Source organism: Ruditapes philippinarum, unplaced genomic scaffold, assembly GCF_026571515.1.
Source record: "Ruditapes philippinarum isolate M1 unplaced genomic scaffold, ASM2657151v2 ctg4062_1_1_1_1, whole genome shotgun sequence".
In the NCBI taxonomy this organism is placed as follows: Eukaryota; Metazoa; Mollusca; class Bivalvia; order Venerida; family Veneridae; genus Ruditapes; species Ruditapes philippinarum.
Window position 1 is genome coordinate 1,453 of NW_026858275.1, and position 24,646 is coordinate 26,098.

General features: G+C 32.3%; 1 protein-coding gene across 3 annotated transcripts; it reads left to right on the plus strand.

Annotated features, from left to right (window-relative positions):
• Nucleotides 1-1,233: 1,233 nt before the first annotated feature.
• LOC132752641 (uncharacterized) lies at nucleotides 1,234-22,743 on the plus strand. 3 transcript variants are annotated; one of them, XM_060742991.1, is made up of 16 exons: nucleotides 1,236-2,041; nucleotides 2,344-2,535; nucleotides 3,379-3,396; nucleotides 4,826-5,029; nucleotides 6,301-6,501; nucleotides 7,098-7,248; nucleotides 7,590-7,692; nucleotides 7,882-7,965; nucleotides 8,241-8,456; nucleotides 11,480-11,635; nucleotides 12,210-12,292; nucleotides 14,082-14,154; nucleotides 14,353-14,541; nucleotides 14,794-15,023; nucleotides 17,838-18,072; nucleotides 22,038-22,743. In XM_060742991.1, exons 1-16 carry the CDS (start codon nucleotides 1,831-1,833, stop codon nucleotides 22,041-22,043), a joined length of 2,352 nt encoding a protein of 783 aa, XP_060598974.1. In that variant the 5' UTR covers nucleotides 1,236-1,830; the 3' UTR covers nucleotides 22,044-22,743. The 3 variants fall into 3 exon arrangements, with proteins under 3 accessions (XP_060598971.1, XP_060598974.1, XP_060598972.1); XM_060742989.1 differs by having other exon boundaries at nucleotides 22,049-22,743; XM_060742988.1 differs by lacking the exon at nucleotides 22,038-22,743 and having other exon boundaries at nucleotides 1,234-2,041; nucleotides 17,838-19,524.
• Nucleotides 22,744-24,646: the final 1,903 nt, after the last annotated feature.

Here is a 24,646-nt window from a genome sequence, read left to right on the forward strand (position 1 = left end):
TTTATCTAGCGCAAGTGATTATTCTATAAAATAGAAATATTTTGCCAAAATTATCCCTGTTGAAAAGACTGCCAAAAAATACAACTGCGTCGTATCATATTTTTTTTCAACCGCGTCGTATCATTTCGTAAAAATCATTATTTTCTTAGAAAATAAACATCTCTTTTTAATGAAATTTTAGTAAATGATGCAAAATTATATTTCGAAGTTTATGGATGAACTCTAAAATAAATATATAATTGATTTGAAGGAAAAACGATAGATAAAGCAGTATGAACTGCGTTGTATCCACACATTTTCATAAAAATTCTGCCCCGCTTCGAGTTGCAAGTTCGCTATAACTTTTGTTTTACAAAATAGTTGTGCAAGCAACATATACCGAACGAAGCGGAAAAAAGTGTAGCGTGTTAATACATATATCTGGTTTTCAGTCACTTCCAACAAAAAAAAGTTATAAACAAAAACATACGTTTTTCGTTCCAAGATAGCTGCGTTTGTTTACATTTTGTAGGATACGACGCAGTTTTGATTCCCGGCCCTGAAAAAGAAACTGTCTGTTGTGTATGAAACTTGCTTGACATGTCACAACAATTGTTTTTGATGTCAATGTTTGCTGATAAAAAAAATACGAAAAACAAACAAACCTTCTTCTTGTTTTTAAGCATGACTTATAACTTCATAGATACTTGTAAACAGACGCATAAAACAGAAAATGACGTCAGGCGTTCATGTCATTGTATTGTAACTGTATACATGCATGTATAATTATGTCTTATTTTGGCAATAAAATATGTTTAAATCAAGTAATCATTTTAAAGGACATTTAAAGAAAAAAATCAAAAATGTATTTCAGGTTTTTTTATAAGCCGGTTTAAAGCCGAAAAATGTGTCAAGAATACATTTCAAATTTTACTTACAATTAACAATTTTCTTTCCATATTACAAACAATTTTCGGCCTTAACGATAAATTTTATATCAGCTTAAAGGAAAAAGGAGTTTTCATCGAATTCTGTAAAATATATCTATCTTAGATATCTTGTCCACCTATGGCGTTGTGATACAGGTTGTCAAGGATACGCAACGACGTCATGTTTAAAAACGGGCTTTGATGGTCAAATATGACGAAATTTGTACAAAAATAGGCTGTATCTATTGGAATAAAATCAACGGAATCTTATCTGAAATATAGCCACTTTTTCATGCCAATTTTCAGGACGCTCCTCGAAAAGAAGATCCGCAGGAACAATATTTTTAGGACAAAGGCAGTATCACGCAATACACAAACCCATAACGGTTCATAGTTTTAAAGTGTCAAATGTTGATTATAAAGGGAAAATATGAAAATTCCTCTTCACGAACAATTATTTCATTGGCGTAACTGTTTCTACGGGCTTTTATTTTTCAGATTTTCACCTTGGGAAATTTCACTTTGAGGAAGTTACCTATGTAACTGTTACAATAAGTGATAAATAGTAAAGTGAAATTAACAGTCAGAGTATCTCCCTCGTATCGGCCTATAGTAAATTAACAGTATATACAAACATAGCAAGGGATAAAAGTAACTACTGTTACCGCTTAATAAATATGATATATATATATGATTATGATGACCCATGTGTACATCCTTCACGTAAATATTTTCTACTTTAAAAAATAGTCAAATGTTTCACTCGAATACATATTAATTAAAACTTTTGAACTAACAACAAATCCTGACACGCATCAAATGATTAAAAATGTTAGTAAACAAGGCTTAATTTACTTTTGTGATTTAACGCATGAACGTAAAATGTTACATATACATTACATGGTGTGAATAAACCAACTTTATGATGGTCATTGCAGGTACGATTTGCGAAACAACTTTACAATACCATCATATATACAGCGGTTCAACTTATGAAGATTTGTATCCTTTTCATGATTATGTATGGTACAACACAACATTTTGGGACGGATATATGCGTGTTGCCTGGAAGGATAATATTGGCCCTCAATGCAAAAATATATTTAAAAACCACTACTTTCTAGTCCTAACAGGTATTTGCTTATACATGTAATACATTTACCAGCACAAGCGTCGTAAAATGTCTAATATAGAGCTAATATGCATATTCATTTAAAGTAAAACACATTTTTTTAATCGTGTTCACATGCGTAAAGCAGGGTTTCATATTGAACTTTTTGCTTATATTTATATAAAATCGGTATAACTAGAGATGTTAAAATCAGTGAAATATATATATTAACATCCCTAGTTATACCGATTTTATATAAATATAGGCAAAAAGTTCATATATATTGTATCATTATAAAGACATTTATATATCTTTGTATTTTAGATGAACATAAGGATATAATTGAATTCAAAAACAATTTAACTGTGCTACAAGCTTGCATTATGTCCCAAGACGAAGTATGTGCAAGCAACACAACTGTAGATGTTTTGTATTGTGATGGGGATTTGATGTACAGATTTTCAGACAACAAAATATGGTCACTTGATTACATAGGACGTGTTTATATCTGCTTTGGTACGTGGAGAAAATATACAAAAATAAATTTCAATCAACATTCAATTAATTTTAAGCAATAAATAACATTATTAAAATATATGTTTTAATATAGACCACAATCCGTTATGTTTTGAATACATATCTTAAACTGCAGACTCGGTTTATACAAACAATGCAGTTAAAAGTATATTAACATTGTATTTTGTTTACGTACACCCATACAAAATGTATTTAATACTAGTATGTAGTTCAATAAAAAGGTTGCATTTTTACTATTGCATTACATCCGTCTTCAGCTTTCTGTCGTTTTACATTTTCACATCCACATAATCTGTAACGAAAAATCTTCTGCTATTTGATCTAAAAAGTAATGTAATAGTACCAGTGTTATGCTCAAATTGTGTCATAGAAACTTTAGATAGACAAAAAGTATAAAAATCTTTCAATTTTCTATCTAAAGCTTAAATGCCAATAATTGAGAATCGTGTATGCATCATTTTAAGGATTACAAAATTTAAAAAGTATTTGCTCGCCAAACAGACCACTGCTTTGGCATGTAGAGACAAATTATATAAGGTTTTATTTTCATAAATCACAATGCCCAGAAATCCGGTATATAGCATTACCTTGTAAAAGCCTTTATACTTCACATACAATAATTTTAGGTGAAAACAAATGTCAATGATTTAGCGCCATGATGAATAATTTAATTCATAACACCATTGTTTTGCTTAACGATTAAGATATTTGCTGCTACATTCATTTGGACCGCTTAAAATATGACAGTAATTATGACCAATAATAACTTTGAGAACAGTTTCATACTGTCAATTATTAATGTTTATGTTTCTTTGTTTGCAGATAAAATATATTTCAGCAGTAAGTATTACATGAATATTCTCTTTATTCAGTTCAACAAAGTTGTCAAAGTCTGCAAAAGCCTAACCAATGTTATAAATGGAAAACTTAGCATGGTTTTGTGATCGGCATTCGGTCGTCTGCTTCTTAAGGCAACTGTTAAAATGCCTTGAAAAGACGATTTAGTTAATAAGAGAATAAAACTTAAATTTGTTAAAACATTTGTTCAACCTCAGGGTAGATGAAATCCATTGGAATTATCCTTATGTGGTCGTCTACAAAATAGGCAGAGTTTGTTGAGCAAGATGGTGACAAGAGCTATAAATACAAAAAAGTTTAAACCGGCTTTCTCATCTTCTGAGAACTATTGCGTTTTGTAAAAACACAAACTACATGAATGATCCTGAAGGTTATAAAACATTCATTATGAGCTCTGTCTCAAATCTCAAAATGTTAACGTCAGTGTACATTTTTGTCGGTTTATGTTTATGTTTAAGTATGAAATATTTCTTTATATACCACACTGGCCATAGCTTTCGAAGAAGCGATAGGTACATTGCAGCGGCAGTGGATAAACAATGGCCATTTGCTTTTGTCTGTAAGTTTATGACTTAATTTCACTTTATGTTTGAATGTTGTACTGTAAGCACCTAGTGAGATCGGAGCCCATATATGTACTCTTCCAGAATATGACACGCACACTGTACAATGCAAACTAGTTGTTTACAGTAAAACATAAAAACATAAAGTTTGCTCTCAAAACTTTGATATTTTCTGTGAACTGGTTTCACTCAGGTGATAGTTTGTTTTGTGTTATTTACTGGTTTCTATGCCCATTTTAACTCATTGTTGGTCATTTTTTCACGTAACCGGCTTTAATGGATTACATGTTTTTACCAATGACGGAAATTTTTCATCTTGGCAGGCCTCTTTATCGCTAAATCGGCGAGTCCTCTCGGGACGGATATTCTGATCAGAACCGCAACATGACTTCGAGTAAGCGATAGAAAAAAGGACCATTGTACATAATGTCCAATATCAAGTCTCACGGAGAAATAACTCCTCCACCGAGGATCGAACCAACGATTCATTCATTCCTTATCCAATGTTTCCCTACTGAGCTAGACGGGCGTAAGCAACTCATGTTAGGACATAGAGGTTAACAGTGCCCATTGCTCTTTTGTTTTTAGTAATCAGTCTTGTGATTTCTAATTGTGATTTCATAATCTTACAACATATTTTTCAACGAAGCAAAAAAAAAAAGAAAAAAAAAGAGACATTTACAATAGAAATAATAAACATGTATACGCATAAAAGGAGCAACAGACCATCAAGATTGTTTTGTTGATTCTTTTATTTTAAAATTCGATATGATTGTAAGCACATGTTCATTTAATTCAATTTAACGTGTTTATCTAATTGTATTTCATTGTCAATTATAAACTTTCAGATTGTTCAACACCAGGACTAGATTTGCCAGCAGAACATCTTAACAGTAGCGCAAAACTTGTTAAAGTCAATTTTTCTGAAACTGAAATTGGTTGGTATAACAGTATGTATGATGGTCAAAACTACATAATACCTTTGATAAAAGATATAAACGTCATCTCTGCAGTATGTTACGGTGATGACGGGATTGGATTATATAGTCAAGGTAACAAAGTTGTTTGTTTAAACCAATAATTACAATACATTGTTATTGAGAAAATGGTCTTTGTTTGTAATTACACATAAACACGCACTAATAAAATTTGATGTCAATGATTAATGCTATAACGTTGGTTTCACGTTTAAAACACTTAACCCTAAATACTATTTATCCGCTTTTAGATTCTGATAAAGTTATTTTTATCATTATATGGTTTATACTGTGTGCGGTTGTATGAATCCAGTTATTCACTGTATGTGTCTAAATATATGTTGTTGTTTACTTTTTTAAATGGTATTCAATATATATGACGACTTTGTGATGTAAGGGAGGCGAATGAGACTACTATATGCATCATGTACTAAACTGTTATATGTTGTTGAAGTTGCCAAAAAAAAAGATTAAATACATGTAAATAAAAAATAAATAAATGAAAAACAAACCTGTTCTTGTCCGACTGTCCTACTTCTTTTTAAACGAAAAACTCAACAGTAACTGGAAAAAACAATAGTTGTACATCTAAAAATTAACATGCTCAAGAAGGAAACATATTTTTCAGAACAAACAATCAAAACGAACTATTTATACTCATACACAAGTAGGAACCATGCTTTTCCTGAACGGAAACAAACAAACAAACAAACAAACAAAACACAAATATTTACACAACACACAAACATTTATATACTTATATATAAACACTATTGTTTCATGGTTTATAGGAGAAAAGCGCCGGGTTTTCTACCTTGATACTCGATCATATAGGGCGGAACGTCTGTAAACCTGTTATAGTGTAGCTTTGCAACAACTGGAAATTCTATGGTCTACATTTCAAATGAATATACTTTTATCTTGTCTCAGGCTTTAAGTGTGCGTATTGCAATAGGAGATACGAACATGTAAATTTGTTATTTTGTTCATGTTCGGTCAGTTGTGTAAATCTATTTGTAAACTTGTTATTTGCAAGCGTAGTTCTTCGATTAAAAGATGGATTAAGGGGCATATTACTTGCAGTACACGGATACAGTAAAAATGCTAGGCATATACACGTTCAAATTTTCAAAAGTAGTTTTCAAAAGGAACATTTAACACGTTTGGAATTTTGGAAACAAGCGCCATCCATAGTAAATAACAATTGGCTAGCTCATCTATACGTATCTTCTTCTCATTCAGGCTATATTCTCTCATATATCCCGTCAACAATTTGTGATGATATAAAATGTACAATGCACTTATTCTGTGAATATAACTAACAAAATATTATTTTTCTTTATAAGATGAACAATATTTGGACATTGGTGACGTAGCAGAGGGACAAAGAGTTTGTGAAGTTTCAAAAAGTGAATATTATTTTCATGAATCGGCGGTATGGAGACCTTCGTATATTTGTGATCGGCATGTCTATGTTAGATCATGCCATGGCAAAATACAATTGGATTTGACACTAAAACTTTCTTACGAAGGATATAAATGTCTCGGTAAGCTTTATTTATTATGTACTTACTTATTTTACATTTCCAATTAATTTAAATCTGTTATTTTTTCTCTTTATTTGTTTTGAATTTGAAATTGAATAGATCAAAAAGTAGCCCAATATGAGTGAAATGTGCTGCTTGCTTTTCAATTTTGAGTCATTGTTCGCAATTATTATTATAGCTATTCTGAAAAAAGGAGGGACCAAATTATCTGAAATTTTACGCACAAGTTAGTGGTATAGACCTACATCAAATGGTATATTTATTTTAAAAAATGATTTAATTCCGGTCATGTAATATAACACAAACATAATGTAGTCCCTTTAATCTATGATAACTGTATTCTTATAGTCCATGCCTTTATAATAAAGAACATTTAACTGCCGGCATTTAACATGATTTGTCAGACAGACCCCATTACACTTTTAATTTTGCAAGTGTTGTTGTAAGAATAAGAAAACACCCTTTTGAAACATATCGAACAGTTTGGTTTGAAAAACTGTTAATTATTACTTATCTGTTATAATTAAAAAATGCATACTATTTTACAGCTTTCGGTTGTTTTGTTGTTAAAATCTGTCTTTCATTACTACATTTAGTTCAGATAGATGTTGTAAAGGTTATACCAGAGATTCGACACACGGTGAAATATGCTGATGATGGACTGAAAATCTATAAACAATATGACCCTTTTCTGCAGTTCAAATGTTCATTCAAGATGTTAGAAAACCTCATGTACATTGTGAAATGGTAATTTTAATCTTCATTTTTTCACCTTTACAAGCTACAAGCTTTATATTTTAAGAAATAATGTTTTCTTTATTTGTATACATTATCACTGATTAAGGTTTTTTTTTTATTTTTATGTATTAATATAGCACATACGCGCGTGCACACACGCACGCACGCACGCACGCACACACATGCACACAAACATTGGCACGCGTACCAAAAATCAACACGCACGCACAAGCACACACACACACCCACACAAGCGCATAAATGACAACAACATTGTATTTCAAAGAAATTTTACGTTTTTATGTTTTCAAATGAACTACATGTAAATTATGTTTATTAATACAACTTAGGTACCTAAATGGACATTATGTGACAGAAAAGGGACCTTCAAGGCACGCAAGTGTTCTTGCTATAAAAGAAGAAGAACTTGGCGTAAACAAGCTTAATTATAAGGTAGTTTCTTCTGATTCACCAAAAAGAAGAGTTTGGCTTAAACTTATTTAATAAGGAAGTGCCGTCTGATAAATAACCCAAAAGCAAATAAAGATATTCATCCATCTGTGACTGCTTACATACACTGTTCAAAACGTACATGTAGTAAATAATGTCGAAAGTTTAGAATGTATTTGTTTATGTTTGAAGGTAAAGTGCGCTGTTTCCGTACATTCAAAGAATCGGTCTGATCCTATTGAAACAACAAGCGACGATTTTTTCGCTGGATTTATGGTATTCTTATCTTTATAATGCAATACATTTTGTAATTTTAACTTTTTATTTATTTTTATCAAAGTGAGCTACTTATTGCAGCCAAAATGAAGTAAATTTATTCTAAATTCAAATTGTTTGTGAGTTTACCAATCAAGGTTACACCGAATTCCTTCCTATCACTGTGTCGATAAATCACATGAGGTTGTATTGAATAAAATTGAAATATAATCTTTTATGGTTTTACAAGTTAAATGAATTTATTTGGTTATAAGAAAATATAACTTTACTTGCAGATAATAGATCCCGATGTTTCATTAAGTAAGTCAGGCAATGAAATTATAACTGTGGAACAAACTGTTCCGGTAGGATGTGCTTACAATGATACTTCTTCTCCAACATGTGAGGATACAGTCTCTGTGGTTGATAAAAACCTCGAGCAGAATATATGTTCAAATGGTGTTTTTGCAACCAATGCTAATTCTCCGGATACACCTTATTACGTTTTCAAGGTTCGTATATATATAAATATGTTTGAATATATACTATGATCCTCTTAGTTCACGATACCTAATGGTTTTAAACAAGAAGGAAAACAAACAAACTCAAAATTATTTCCCTTTTTTTAACAAAGAAGAACATTTAGTAAATGATGATTGTTTCAGACTTATGCTTACATTTTAACGGACTATTGTGACGTTTTGTAGAAATGAGGAAAATGGTCTTTTTAACGTAAGTATTTACATATTTCAAATATTGTTGTCTGGGTGTATCTCAATTTTCACCGATTTTAACACTGGTCACATGGAAATATGTCATTATCGTGAAAAAACTGATGACGCGAAACAGTGATGTTGAGTATACAAATATCAGCCGAATTTTGATTATAATATGAAATGACTGTATAACTCGTGTATACTTGGAATATGAAAATTAAATATTTAACCAGATAAACGAAGTTTTTAAACACCCGCCTTAATAGCGGTAGAAACCATTTGAATTTCATAACATAACATAACATAACATAACATAACATAACATAACATAACATAACATAACATAACATAACAATAACATAACATAACATAACATAACATATCATAACATAACATAACATAACAAAGCATGACATTAGCCATTTACAATGCAAGCAATGCAGACATGAATTTTTTAACAGAAGAACGTGGTCAATTCAAAGAAAAGGTTAAGTATATTGATAAAATGTACATTCAGTCAATTTAATAATAATAAAAAAAAAAAAAAAAAAAAAAAAAAAAATACAAGTTATCTGCAACTGTGACTAGAGGTTTCAATGGTTATCTTACTATAAAAATTTGCGTCTCTTTGATCATTTTAATTATAGTATGATGGTATAAAATACTTAGTAATCGTCAAGGTACATTTTTGTAATTTGTATTTCGTAGTTGAACGGCAGAATATATAAATTTAGCAACATTGGTAATACTTTTTGAGGATTCGCATGATGGAAGGGTTATGAACCTTTAGATTGATGGTCATCTACAATAATATGGTTTAAAGTATTTGGTTCTTAGTTCTCTATATTTCGGGCATACTAATAAAAAAATGATGCTCATTTCAATCATGAGCATATTCCATTCTTGGCAAATTCGAAGTTGTCGATCGACATTTGTGTATCTTCAAGTTTCGATAGCTAGTTGATGAGAAGACAATCTAAAATTAGAAAATGCCATTTGCTATTTTCTTTCATTTATACATTCTAGATATTTTTAAAATTAAAAGTATGTTTAAATAGACAATATGAAGATAACCCGTTAGAGTTGTTGATATTAGTGTACCGAGGATTCTCTGTTTGATGAAATAATAAGGGATGACTATATTATTTTGATTAATCCATATGTCAGCTAATTCTATTTCCTCTAGAAAATGTTTTATCTGATAAGCCCAATACATGTTGTTATATGTAATATTTTGATTAGCATCATTTGACAACATATAATAAACCTTTCTTATTAATACATTGGAAGATGTCAATAATTTGATCAAGTATTTAATCATTAATACTTTTCTACATATTTTCATAGGTACTCTTCCAAACTCACCATATAGCCCTTCTGGAATTTTTAGATTTTTTTGCACCTTACGTAAAAATTTACAATGTATCAACTTAATAGCTTTTGATTCGTGATTTCCCCATATTGGTGCAATATAATTTAGGACTGATCCAACTAGGCTATAGAACAGATTACATTTATCTTTATTGGTTAATTCTACTTGGTTGAAAATAATGATCAAGTTATGTAAAGCATATGATGCGTTCTGTGCTTTCTGCTTTGCTTTCTGTACCAAGAACCATTTTAAATAGGTATGTCCCTAGGTATTTGAAGGATTTAACAACCTCTAATTGTTGTTCAAATAAAATAAAATTATGTTGTGTATGACAGCCCCTTTCGAAAATCATTATTTTTGTTTTGTCGGTGTTTATTTTTAGGCCCCAAGTATCACAATATGCTTCTAGTGTGTTTAGTAAATCTTGAAGTGCATTTTGAGTGTTTGCAAAAAGTACCGAATCATCAGCAAACAATAAAATGAACAGTTTTAGCTCGTCTAGAGTAAATATTCCTTCGATGTCTGTGTTTAAATTTCCGACGATATCAAGTATAAAAACATAAGACTACAACTTGGGTCTCCTTGTTTGACCCCAATATAAGATGCATTGATTTTTATATCGAACATATTGCACTATACATAGATTGCATAGCTTTAACAATTCTTGAGCTGAGTTACTGAACTACTGCCACATGTTTGATTGTAACTTATATATATTGTGTCGATTGTAACTGATATTGACGTATTTCCATATTCAATTTGACAATCGCTTGTAGCACAGTACTAGTAATGTTAATGTTGAAATATATACGTACACAATGTCCAACGATCCGATTTCTTTATAAAGCACATATGTTGACATCACATGACATCACTTATGGTTCATATTTGTTACCTTAATTGCTAATTATGCTATGCGATAATTAATTACCTTCTTTAAAGAAATCTTTCTTTCTGTCATGAAACAATATTCATCGAAAGAAAAACATTTATTTTTCATGTTTGTGTATCTTAAACTACTTTAAAATATTGATCATGAAACAAACACTTTATCATCTAGCTAAAGTTTGTTCATTTATTTCAGTTATATTTCAAACTTGGCATTTGCTTTAACACAAGATTATTCAAGCTTAATTGGAAGAAACCGATGCATACATGTATCATTTAAAAAAAGAATTGTGCAAAAATCATATGAGCTGCGTCACGACAAAACCAACATAATGGGTTTGCGACCAGCATGGATCCAGACCAGCCTACGCTTTCGCGCAGTCTGATCAGGATCCATCCTGCTCGCTTACCAACTCTATTACAAGTTGAAAAACTGATAGCGAACAGAATGGATCCTGATCAGACAGTACCGATGCACAGGATGGACTGGATCCATGCTGGTCGCAAACGCACTATGTTGGTTTTGTCGTGACACGGCTCAATTATCTTTATAAAACAGACACTGAAACAAGATGAAATTTGGGATGGTATGACAAGGTTTGCGTTTAAGCTTGAAACAGTTGACAGAACATATGACGATAAGGATACGTATGATCTTTTTATAACACACAGCGGTACAAATGCAAAGTCTTCTGGAGACACTTGCGATGCCAAGGTACTTTTTGATGCATTTAAACTTACATAATGGAAACACAAAACGAAAAAGCCCTAATTGTTGGTGTGATTTAAATGTAAATGTTGATGAGAATGAGAAATATTTTTTGACTAAATCAAAATGGTCAAACGGTTATCGGAACATATTCCCCAAAAATTATTATCTTATATTGAAGCTACATGCCTCTTGATAAGCCAAACTATTCAAGAAAAATCAAACTTGAGTAAATTGTATAAAGTTTAATATCAAGATTCACGTATAACCTTACACGTTATGTGCCATAAGTGTCTGGTCATCATATTTCTACTGCGTTACTAACACAGAAAGTGTTATGTTTGCATACCCTTTTTGGCAATAAACGTTGAATGTAAGCACCGTTTTCAATGTTATAATTATTATCTTTTTTCTCTTTACACATATTTACTATTAAAAACAAAATCTTACAATGAATCTGGATGCTTGCTGCAAAGAACACACGTTACTAGCAACTTTGTTATTGATAATTAAGCAAGTTATATCATGTGAGGAAAAAATCATTCAAATGAAGACATCTTATTCTATTAAATGTTTACAGGTTACAGTTACCAACTTGGAATACAGTAAAAACAAAATTTGTTACTCCCATGTAGATTCACATATGCTCACCGGAAACGGCAGGTACATTCAATAATAATTATATACTTTTGACAAGTTTTTTAACCATATAAGCAAATTTCTCAATGAACAGACTTGTATATAAATAAAATTAACAATGGAAGTGACGAAACGTCAATGAAGGGCGCCCGCCGTGGTGTTGTTTGCCGTCTGCCGCGTTATTAACTGGTATAAACTCGATATGGTCAATAGGTTCTTAATTTATTTTTACACAAATTTTCTATTTTTTTTCGGTATTGGTCATTCCCGTATAGCTTTTCCAGCCCCATTATTGAAAAATCATTAACTATGTGGTCGTTCGTGTAAAAATGCGCCGCCAACGGATCGTTTTACTTGGTTCGTATTCTGGATAAATTTAGAAGGTGTCTTTGGTACAACGTATCCCCTGTTTATCAAACATAAATATAACATTCGCAACGCTTACATTGAACTGCATACACCACATTCGTAGATTTTCACGTGATCTGATTTCGTACCTTGTTCGAGGCCCGGTCACACCAATAAATGTGTCTGCTTCAATGACGTATTGACAAATCGCACACTTTTTTTGGATCTTCAAGGAGCGCAGGAATTCGACTGTTGAAAAAATAGTTTATTGTGTTTCTTTTGAACGAAAATGTCATGTAGGTTATTATCTCTTCTAAATGCTGTAATTGGAGGATTCGGGAATATTTCCTGCATTCTGTTTGAGACGTGTAATTCAGGTCGGTATTTTCGTACTATTTGTGCTATATTCGGGAGCGCTCGGGAAAATATCAGTAACAATGTCACTCTTTCAGGGTTTTCTTTATCTTCATTATATTCTAATAAGTCTCTCCTTTTCTTACTATCTACTTTATTTAATTCTGTTTCAATATGTCAATCTTCATAGCCTCGTTTTTGCCACTGAGATGTAATGTTCTCCATATGTTGTTTGTAAGTCGATTCATTAGTACATATTCGGAGGGAAGTCCATATGGTATTAATTTTTTGTCGGGATCTTGTACAGGTGTTTATCTGTTTGTTTAGTGTAAAGGTCTGTTATTATAATGCCATTCTGAATCTTCGTCATTACGTCGAGAAACTCAAGTTTTTCAGTAGAATATCTTAAATGTAATTTTATTCTGGGATGAAGGTTATTCCCAAGATCGTGGAATGTTTTTAAAGACTCGATACCGTGAGTTCAAAGGTCCCAAACATCATCAACATACCGGAAATACTCAAGCGGAAGTTTATCTGATATTTCCATCAGCTGTGATTCCCATGATCCAAGATAAGTAGATGCGTAATTCATCCCTAATCCTGAACCAATCCCTGTTCCTTCTGTCTGTGTGAATTTCCTTCCATCAAATGAAATAGGATTTCAAGGACAGTGACCATCATATAAATAACATCTTCTGTGGGTATGCTAGGATTGGCACGTTGATTTAATGCACGTGCAACCGCATCTCGTGCCTCTGCTCATGGCTCACTTGGGTACAGTGCTTTTACGTCTAAACAGAAATAAATATACGAGATATAATTTATCAATAAATATATATATGCAGTTTGAGTCTCAGCTGCGGCGTGCTGATTTTTCGTGCAATTTTAGTATTATTGAAGTATAATTATATACATATAATTTTATATTCAATTATCCTTTGTAAGTGGAATATTGATAATTTAAACAAAAGTTATTAAACGTTTATCAAATTTTAAGAGTATTTTTGTCCAGCTTTATTTGTATCTTAATGTTATTTTGTAAAATATGTTGTATCAAAAAAAGGAATTGCTCTTAAAACTTCTTATTTTAAATATTTTCGTTATGTTCCAGACCGTACGAGCAACAGAGAGAGGGTGACTTTATTCTTTACAGAAACATGTATTCCGCTAAAGATGAGATTCTAGTATGTACATGTATTTCAAAATCAGTGTTTTTATTAATTTATTATTCAAGTATTTAAAATTAAGCATTGAGTAACGTTAACTGTATTGAACTGTCATTGTTAAATTGTTTACAATTTTAAATTTACACTTTCTATTTGGAAATGCTCCTATCAATAAATATCACATGAATGAAAATCATGTTTACTATGAAATAATAGGTTCTTGAAAGGGCAGGGTATTGTTTTGGTAATTCTGGACCTGTGTGTGCTTGTGCTATCATTGTTCGAGCCGGCGCAGACGCATTTATGATAAATCGTTGTAACGGGCAACCGTTCGAAGTTAAATTCATTCAATGCGGCAATGGTGGAATTATTGAAGTTGTAAGAATAAGTGACAGTAAATATGAGGTAAATATAGAACATTGTTAAAACTGATAAACATGCTAAAGCATCATACGTGAAGTTTTATTGTATATATCACATGTTTTATTTATGTTAGCTTGTGAGCAGTGCCTCACATTATTATAGTTTACTTACTGAGTTTTATCGTGTTTTTTTAAAGTAAAAAAAAAAGAAATCATTTACATTTTTTAAACATTGTCATGGTAATACATATATCTAAAACATTAATACCTTTAAAAACCACTAAAATATTTGTAGATATACACTCCAATTGGTTCTAAAATTTCAATCCATCTATTGGATGGATGGGCAAACGGTCGCAATATGAATGTGGATATATATCTATCATCGAAGGATGAAGGACGCACAGATGGACTTTGTGGACAGTATGACAAGAACGATTCTAATGATTTTCTCTTAAGAGAACAGGGTCCCAACAAAGACGTTGTTGAAAATAATGATGACCATAGATTTTCTGAAAGTTGGAGGTAAGGTTTACGGTGTCTTTACAATGAAAGAAAAGAAATTTGAACTAAAAAATCAAAATGACCGCAGTCTTTAAATTTAAACAAAACCGGTAACATCAACCTTCAACAACATATACATGTACATATATATACTATCGTATCACCAGTCTACCCTATAATATTGACCGAAAATTTAAACCTACCTTTTTTGCATAGTTACATGATCCGGTGGGTGAACGTATTATCTTAAGAAACCCTAACAATCAATAATTCAATAACGTTTTATTCTTTTGCAAGTGTACATATTTAATGTATGCTAGTAAAGATACTTCAGATATTTATTGCGTAGTTGGTAATATTGCCAAAAATAGCCAAGTGATAATATTTTAGCTCTTTATATCTTGTTTACCATGTCTTAAAACTTATTATTCATGTATTTATTTTGGCATATAACATATTTAGAAACTCATACCAATCATGTCATAGCAGTTTGTTTTCACTAGCCATGTCAGTGTCGTTATCACTGCTGCATATGTATGGATAGACAATCATTTTAAAGTGGACACAAGTAGAAAGGCGTCGCATTGTGGGTAAAAAATATGGGACAAGGTGGTCCCGAATCACTTACCTTTTGCGTATTGGCTCCGCAATTTACTACTGAGCTATTCGGTCTTATTATCGGTCCGTGGTGAGAATGAAATCTAAATTCTTTCCCTTTGTGGTTATGGCGCTTTACATGCGTTGGTGATATTTCTAAAAACCACAACCATCCATCGGATAATGTGTACAAACGGGCAGTTTAATTTGATACTTTAATAGTGTAATAAGGTTTCTAAATGTTGATACCTCGGTCATGTAAGCTAAGTACTTGTCCAAAGAATCTGAGGCTTATCACGATATTTATCACTTTATACATGCAATTATTATAAATGATAACTGGGGTTACATGAGATGGGCGTTCGTAAACGACATTTATACATGTAAACTACTTATCCGCTAATTTATTAATGTAAGTAGGGAATTCACAAGATAAACAATAAATTATTTACGACGTTGTATCTTTCATAACAAGGGAAAAATAAGCTGTCATTTTATGTGTTGATGACGCCACATTTGACAAGTTCTGAAGTATCCAGTACTGAGAATTGTATGTCTCAAATTTTTACTATCTGTGAAAAAGTAGTACATATATCGGGGCCTGGTGGTAGCAGAATTGAATACTTTTTGTGCTATAACGTATTCAAAAATGTGTGTACGTAATAATAACAAGTTCTGTTGCCTTAGACTAATTAAAAGTTATGTTGTTACAAATATATTTTCATCATCGTCTGCTTGTACATTTACTGATGTGGTTTAGTTAGGATGTGCATTTCTCGTTCATTATAATAAGTTATTTTTACGTATTGTATGGGATGTTATATCTACGTCTTACCTTTTACACTCAGCACTGAACCCGGGTGTCTAAAAAGTCGTTTTTATACTTATAAAAGGCTATGGTGAGAGTTTCTATTTTTGCAGTTTTAAATATTTTAGCTAACTGTTATTTCAATTTGCTACAAATGAACTGTTCTTTTTATTGTTAGTTTGCAGAAGCATTTCATTCTAAATGAATCATCGTCTAAGAACAAATATTAATACACTTGTTACTATATATAGTAACAAAATTGCCTATGATTTCAACTGATTGTGAGTGTCACGTGACCTATTATGAGTTTGCGGCCCCGGGCCGAGAACTAGTTATCAGCCCGCAGAACATGTGCACGTGCATAAACTGAAATAATGATGTCATATTTTACGTCATCAAACAGTTAACTGTAATAGCACGAATCGCTTATTTTATTACGAGTGCTGTTAAAAGCGTATTTCGAACAACACATTTTTGTTACAATTGAAATTTGAAGAAATAATAAGACAAATTAATTCCGAAAAAAAAAATGAAAATAAAAACTTGCTTCTAGATTCTACTGCTTTGAACACACAAACAGTAAACATCTGTGTACAGAACAGTAGAAATGTAGACAAGAATTTCAACGAAAGAACTTCAAAGTATTTGGTTTTTTTTTTATTAAATGCTACTATTAGATCTACCAAGTGTGTTAAAGACATTAATAGACGGCAGAGTAGGGCCGGAAGGTGATAATCGGCCCTGAAATGAATAATGCCCTCAGGCTGAAGCCCTCGGGGCCATTATTCATTTTGCGGGCCGATTATCACCTTCTGACCCTACTCTGCCGTGTATTTATCTCTTATTCTTAATCACAACTATCAAGTCGGGGATGAAACAAAAGCAGTTAAATGAAAATTGTACGTGTCTATTACACAAGATGTTTCATGACTTCAAATGCCCTCTTAAAATTCCATTTAATCTTGTTCGTAACATTGTTTTCTTTTTCACGATAGGCCTAAGCGCTTTCTTCTATTTAGTGAGCATACATCGGTTCGAACATGTCACATCGAACGTTCCATGATTAGCACTAAATGTACACATTTGTGGCTGTTTAAAAATTTCAAATTCCACCGTTTTAATTATATTAAAAAGAAATACTCTGCTTAACGGTAGTTTACATTTCTCGTTGTCGTCTTTGCACAGCATGTTAAAACAAACCGAATCTGTAAATTTTCATTTTTACCGTGCCGAAAGATCTCATCGGATTCTGTTTTCTGTATTGCTTTTAAAGGACAATTAGCCGATTTTGCACTTATTCCACTGCCTGTGGTTTCGTGTTTCTTGTTCTGTATTTCTGAAGTTCCACGAATAAGATAAGAAAATCCAGCATGTATTGTCTTTAAGGACTGTTTGTTCTCTGAATATTTCTCTTTTAATGCGTGTTTAAGGTTAAAGGACGGCGAAAATCTCTTCAAAGACAATACAATCTCATTAAGGAAATGGAATGGTTATGTACCTCCGATATGTCGTCGCACAGGTTCTATAACCTTTACCAAAATGGAAAAATGTTCCGAGGCGGCGAATAAATATGGAAGGAGGAAAAGACATGAAAAAGATGGACATACTGTAAAAGTAAAGAGGAATCAATTGCATGTAACTAGAGATTTAGATAGCCGTAAAAAGGTATATGTAAATGTGTACATTCAAACTTTACTGTGTTATAGAACTTAAGTTTAAAATATTGAATTAGATTATACTAAAATTATGTCCCTTTTAAGTCCTGAAGTAAACTTAGGGATAATTCCAATAAGTTTAAAATATCAAACATTATGTTATTCTTATAACCATTTGCAACAGCAAATATCTTTAACTCCAAGTTTGATTATGTTTTCTCTAGACCTCAGCCCTTTAGCGTATCCCAGCCATGCAAACAGAAGCTTGTTCCAACCACCTTTGCCAAAAGTAACTTCATCGAAAGATGGTGTGAAGGAACTTTTAAAAGGTCTTAACTTAAAGGAAGCATCTGTTCCTGACTCCACGTGTACTAAAAGTGCTCCATCAAGAGATTACCACTATACTGACCCACATCTTTCAGATCTCTTAAAAAGATAACTGGAAGCATGCATAAATTGCACTAGTTTAGGAAAAGATCCAAAATGCAAACCCATCATTTATGGACCTATCTCCATCACATCATAGCGTCCAAATTGATGGAACACATCTAAGTGTCCAATACAATGTTTTTTTATGATAAACACAACATACTTATCCCCTATCAGGTCAAAACGAAGTTGTGAGTCCAAATTAGTAAGCTTCTCCCATGAATTTATGACAATCTTGAATGAGGTCAACAAACTAATGTCATAGTCTTGTTTCAGTAAGGCACTTGATAAGATGGACCATCAATATCTGTAACTTTCAGGTGTCCCCCAGGGCTTGGTATTAAGTCTCCTATATAAATGGTCTACCTGAGAGTGTTAAAAGTAAGGTAAGGCTTTTTGCGCACGATACTGTTGTCTTTCAAACAACGATGCCCAAACTCTTCAAGATGACCTACATGCATGAGAATTATGGGATAAATAACTGGTTCATTGAGTTTAACCCTGATAATTTTCTAATACTCTGAATAACAAAATCAACAAACCTTGTAAATTTTCCTTATACCCTCCATAATATTCAACCTAAATCAACCCAAGAAGCAAAACACCTTTTCTGTTGTCTTCACTAAAATTATTAAACATTTTATTTAAAGAGGTTATGACCCTACTAATTTAATATACATACCGCACGCTTTAAACCTTTTGCAATTAGACGCTTCGCTTTCTTCTTTTGATTACATCTGACGAACCTAATGGGATACTCCATGATGGACAGTTCTTAAAGCCCTTTGGGACTGAATTGCCTTAATGTTTGTTTTCTGCCTTGATTCCTTGGGCCCTTGCAGGTGATTTTCTTGATGATCTGTCTTCATTTAAAACAATTAATACTTTTGCTATGGTCATTGGGTTTTCTGTTATACTCATATATTCTACATGATCATTTCTAAGTTTTACTTACTTCACCTTTTGTAACCATAACAACTGTTAGAATTTCACTTTGCGGGGATTCGTTCTATTTACACTGTTTCGTAAATAGGATCTTGGTGGGACTAAGAGTAAGGTTTGGTGCACCATTAACCGGTTTAAACTCCCCAGCAGTATTTATGCTGCTGACCGTTCCAAGGCGGCAGCCTTTCGGTTCCTCAGATGTATATCTTTGTTGTTCCATACTGTTTGGTGACACTTTTACTTGTGTCCCTTGTTGTTTTCACATCGATGCATCTTCCCTTTTGCCCCTAGTTTTATTCTTTTATTTTGTGCCTCCCCTTCCCTGTACTTAAAGTCCCCTTCGCCTGTGTCCTTTTACTTTGTGGGCTTTTTAATCAATCAATTGTATTTGATTATGTTGGTTACTATCACTTCCTTTTATGTATTATTAAGTGATTATCCTATTTGTGCTCTGCCAAGTGTCCTGTCCTGTTTTTGTTTTTAGACCTCCTGTGCTCCTGGTCGCTGGTCCTTGTTTCTTGGTTGTGTGGTGGGAGGAGTGCGTTCATTGAAAGTCGCCCTTCCTTGCTGATTTTGTTGACCATGTTTTGTGGAATAGCCTTCCCCTTTCTCTTCAGTCCAGCTCCAGTTTAAACATGTTTACTGAGAGACTTGACCCATTCTACAAATTCTAATTTGCACGCTATGTTTTTTTAAAAAAAATAGTCTTGTAGAAGTTTTATTCTTTTATCTTTTTAGATTTGCATATACTTAATGTCTTTCATTAACAGTTCCCTGACAACGCGCCAGCTAGTCATAATCAAAATTGATTGTTAAGCAGTATCATGTGAATGTATATGGTTGGGTTTTTATCGCCCGACATAATAGGCCAAACTTTATTTATTTATTTATTTATTATCAAAGCACAGCAAACGTAATCGTAAAGTTGTTGATGTAAGTAAAGATTTATTTCTTTAAAAAGCCAGTTTTCCAATTTTTATATAATGTTAGAAAATAAAAACAGATTGAAAATGTTTTGTCCTTTAAAGTATATGATTGTCTTTTATAGCTTAATGAATTAAATGCAATAAGGCATTCTTTCATAAATTTTGTAGCATGGAAATAATGCGTCATTGGCCAGCGCACATGTTGCAGCGTTAAATAATATTGCTAGAAATATACTCGCTTTAAATACAATAATATACGTTCATATTTTAACTTTGATAACTTAATTTGAAATTGAAAAGGCTAAATATGAAAGACATTAAGATATCCAGACAAAGTATGGGAGTTTTGAAGGATCAAATTCATGTACTATTTCTTGGGCTGTTAATCGGTTTAGGACACATTGCGCGAGTGTAGCCAACAAAATCCCATGTGTAGATGACTTAGCTCTGAACGCGCCTGAGGGCGCGTCCGTCGCAAAAACAAGAGCTATATAGTTTAGTTATAGACATAAAACATTAACTAGTAGACTTTGACTTCTATAGCAAAAGTTTTTCCTTTCCATAGCAACCAATGACTTCCATAGCAATCACTGACTTTCCATAGCTACCACTAACTTTCAATAACAACCAGATACTTCCATAAAAAACTAATTTTCATTAACAACCAATGACTTCTATAGCAAGCAGTGACTTTCCATAGCTACCTGTGACTTTCCATAGCAACCACTGAGTTCCATAGCAGCCAGTGACTTGATATAGCAAGTATTGACTTTCCATAGCAACAATTGACTTTCAATAACAACAATTGAATATCTATATCAATCATTGTCTTTCCATGGCAACCATTGTCTTTCCATAGCAACCATTGACTAGCTTTCATAGCAACCACTAACTTTCAATAGCAACCAGTGACTTCCATAGCAACGAGTGACTTTCCATACCTACCAGTGACTAGCAACCACTGATTTTTCAAAGCAACCATAGACTTCCATAGCAACCTTTGACTTTTCATAGCAACCACTGACTTCCATAGCAACCAGTGAATTTATAGCAGCCATTGATTTTTTCAAAGCAAACTGTAAATTTCAATAGCAACTAGTGACTTGCATACAAAACATTAACTTTTCATAGAAACGAGTGAATCTACCATTGAATTTCTTAGCAGGCACTGACATCCAAGGAAACCATTTATTTTGTATATAAACCGATGACTTCTTTAGAAACTATTGTTTTCCTTTGTGCATATTTCATAAATCTTCGATATAACTTTAACAGTTAGTCCATGGTTTAAGATATTCATTTTCAGTGTCAAATCTTCGACAAAATAATCTTGTGCATGTTCAAAAAGTACGCACTTAGATACTGAATTAGAAATCAAATGATAAGCAATTTCGTATTAGACTACCTGAACAGTGTCTAAAATTCACCTAAGATAGCCGACATGTTTACACTACGCGTTTCCACAAATGCACATGAATCCAGTTTGTAATATATGTGTTTACGTGTATAACAAAATTATAATTTACAAGTGGTCTGTACAAATTATTCCCTGTGCAATAATATGCTTTCAATTGCTCTAACCTTTTTTCTGTGAGGTATACATATTACTTAATTAAGAATTGACAAAGGAGTTCAACATGTAAGAATCATTTTAATTGTTTGGTTTTTGTTACAGAATTAATACAGAAATAAATAACAGGAACAGAACAGAAGATATTTCGGGACCCAGTCTTCCAGACATTACCATGTTTGATGCTTCAAAACCACGTTTGAAAACCACTGGAATTTTTAAACCAATGGAAGACGCATTCGCAAAAGATGAGATGAAAGCTCGAGTTTACTTAAATGAACTGGTGTCTCAAAATGAAGATGATGAAATTCAACCGCCGCGATGCGATGATATTAAATATGAGCGTGGACTATCTGCAGTTTCTCTCAAAATAGTATAGACTACTAGTCAAGAACAAGAAAAAATGTACATGTAATCACTTTTTATGCATTTTTGATAACTAGAGCTACACAAATTTGGTGCAACAAAGCTAATTATTGATTCACAGACGGACAAGCAATGAATCGAAGATAAATTTGTCTTTGTTTTCTATTTCAATGTTCTATTACACGAATATTATGTTCTATTCATCACATATGCAATGAAAAGACGGGTTTTATCAGTTTTTCATTGACGCGCTTTTTAAGTGTAATGCTATAGACCTTTTTACAATACGATTTTCCATAGCAACGAAATGTTGCATTTCGCGCATGCGCATTCTGCGTAGGGCAGAACGCAATAACGATGTCTACAGTCTATCATACTTTTAGGCTTTAATAGATGCGATTTCATGGTTATGTGACCCAAAACATATTGATTTTGGATGACTTTAAGGCGGTAAGTACTGAAAACGTGAATTTATTTTTTTAACAGATCTACGAAAATGTGCGGGACTAATAATTCAATGATCAAAAAGGCACACACATGTCGTTTGTTTAAGGTATCATTAGGCGGCTTTTTCAAATCAGTAATTTAAATTGAAACAGCAGGGTGTTATAGATATAACTTTATTACCCCTGTATTACATAATATTTACACAATTTGTATTGTACACTTCCTTTTTAATAACTGGATTGGTCAGGCGGCAAGTGTCAAAACAGATTGGCACGCCAACGGTTGTTCATTCAACCGGGACTTTTATAAATACCATGATATAATTAATCAGTTACGCTTATTAAAATGGTAATTTATGTAACTTTAAATAAACCGATCAATGTTTATGGATTGTGAGAAGAGAAAAATAACGTGCATTATTAAAAATATCATGTATTACCACGGATTTATATTATGTAATATGAATCGGTAGTATTACGAAGAAGCGGAAAAAATGTGTGTTATATCTTTTCCAAACAACCCAACCTAACTTTTCAAGATTTTGAAAACAATAATTAATTATTTTAAATCTATTTATGTGACTTAATTTTTTTCTGTTTGCATCACAGGCAAATCGGATAAAGGATATATATAATCAGGTATATATATTGAGCAAATTGAAAAATGCATTACCCATCACCTGTTCTGATCGTTTTTCAGAATTATAATTAATCTCGATTTCATGTTTTAAAATTTCTTTTGTTTTTATATGAACTATTTCAACAGCAAATAAGTTGAATTTTCATTTGCTAATAGATACATTAATTTACACATCTTCTTTAAAAAAAATAATCTCAGCTAGTGTCAGGTCCGTGATCGTAAATTCTTAAACAAGTATCTTTTCCATGCCTTTTTATGACATTCTTCGCCACAAAGCTATAAGACATCTTTTCTATATTTGTTAAAAGCTATTTCATATAATTTCTACCGTTTATCTTGAACTAACTCGGTATTGTCTATGAACTTCTGCTATATTTCTATGTAGGGCGAAGGATTTTCTGCCCTACGCAGATTGCGCATGCGCGGGAAAATTCTAATTCCGGTCGATCTTTTATAGCAACGGACCGCGTGGTAAAAAGGTCTATTATTATGTTTGTATATTTAGCTTTATGTTTGTAAAACGCAAATGACTTCATGATATTAGTGTAATATCGTGTTTATTAAATAGCTTTATCACATAAACTACGGCGCAGAAGTGTAATGAATAGAGGATATTGGATGAGTGTAAGTTCAATGGTGAATTTATGGCACGAGTTGAATAAAATTATATTTTGCGCGCATTTGGCGAGCATGATATTATTTTTTTCAACGAGATCAATAAAATCTTTAAAAAGATTCTTTTTTCATTGACGCGACTATAGTATAACGCTGACATATAGCGCGTTTTTACACTATCGTTGTATAACGCTTTTGACGTCACGTCAAAATATATGCACGGCCGTGCAATACCATTTTTACTGAGTCGCAAAATCAGCACGAGTGTGTGATAAAACCATTTAATAAAAAATATATCATTATTGTTTTAAATTAGTTTAATTTCTGAATACACATTACACTTTTATTGATCATATATTTGTTTTACATTCATTTAATTTCTTTTACTTTTTACGGTTCAATTTTACTATCATTATTATTTTAAAGCTTGATTTCATGCTTCTTGTTGCTGAGTCGTGTTGTGGTTGCAGCTATTGAACGCCGTCTTTCCTTGTTAATCTTGTTTATCAAATTTTATTTATCATTATTTGCATCAACTGCACGTTCTTTTAGCCTTAAACAAAAAGTTTTTCTACCATAAACTTCTCTTTTTATTTGCAATGATTAATTTTAATTTATTCATAGTTAGCATGTGTTACAACTGTTAC

Coding starts and splice junctions, on each gene's coding strand:
- LOC132752641 (XM_060742988.1), top strand. CDS start 1,831: ATGATGGTCATTGCAGGTACGATTTGCGAAACAACTTTACAATACCAT. Junction 7,966..8,240: donor ATTTTTTCGCTGGATTTATG/GTATTCTTATCT, acceptor CTTTACTTGCAG/ATAATAGATCCCGATGTTTC. Junction 14,542..14,793: donor TAAGTGACAGTAAATATGAG/GTAAATATAGAA, acceptor AAATATTTGTAG/ATATACACTCCAATTGGTTC.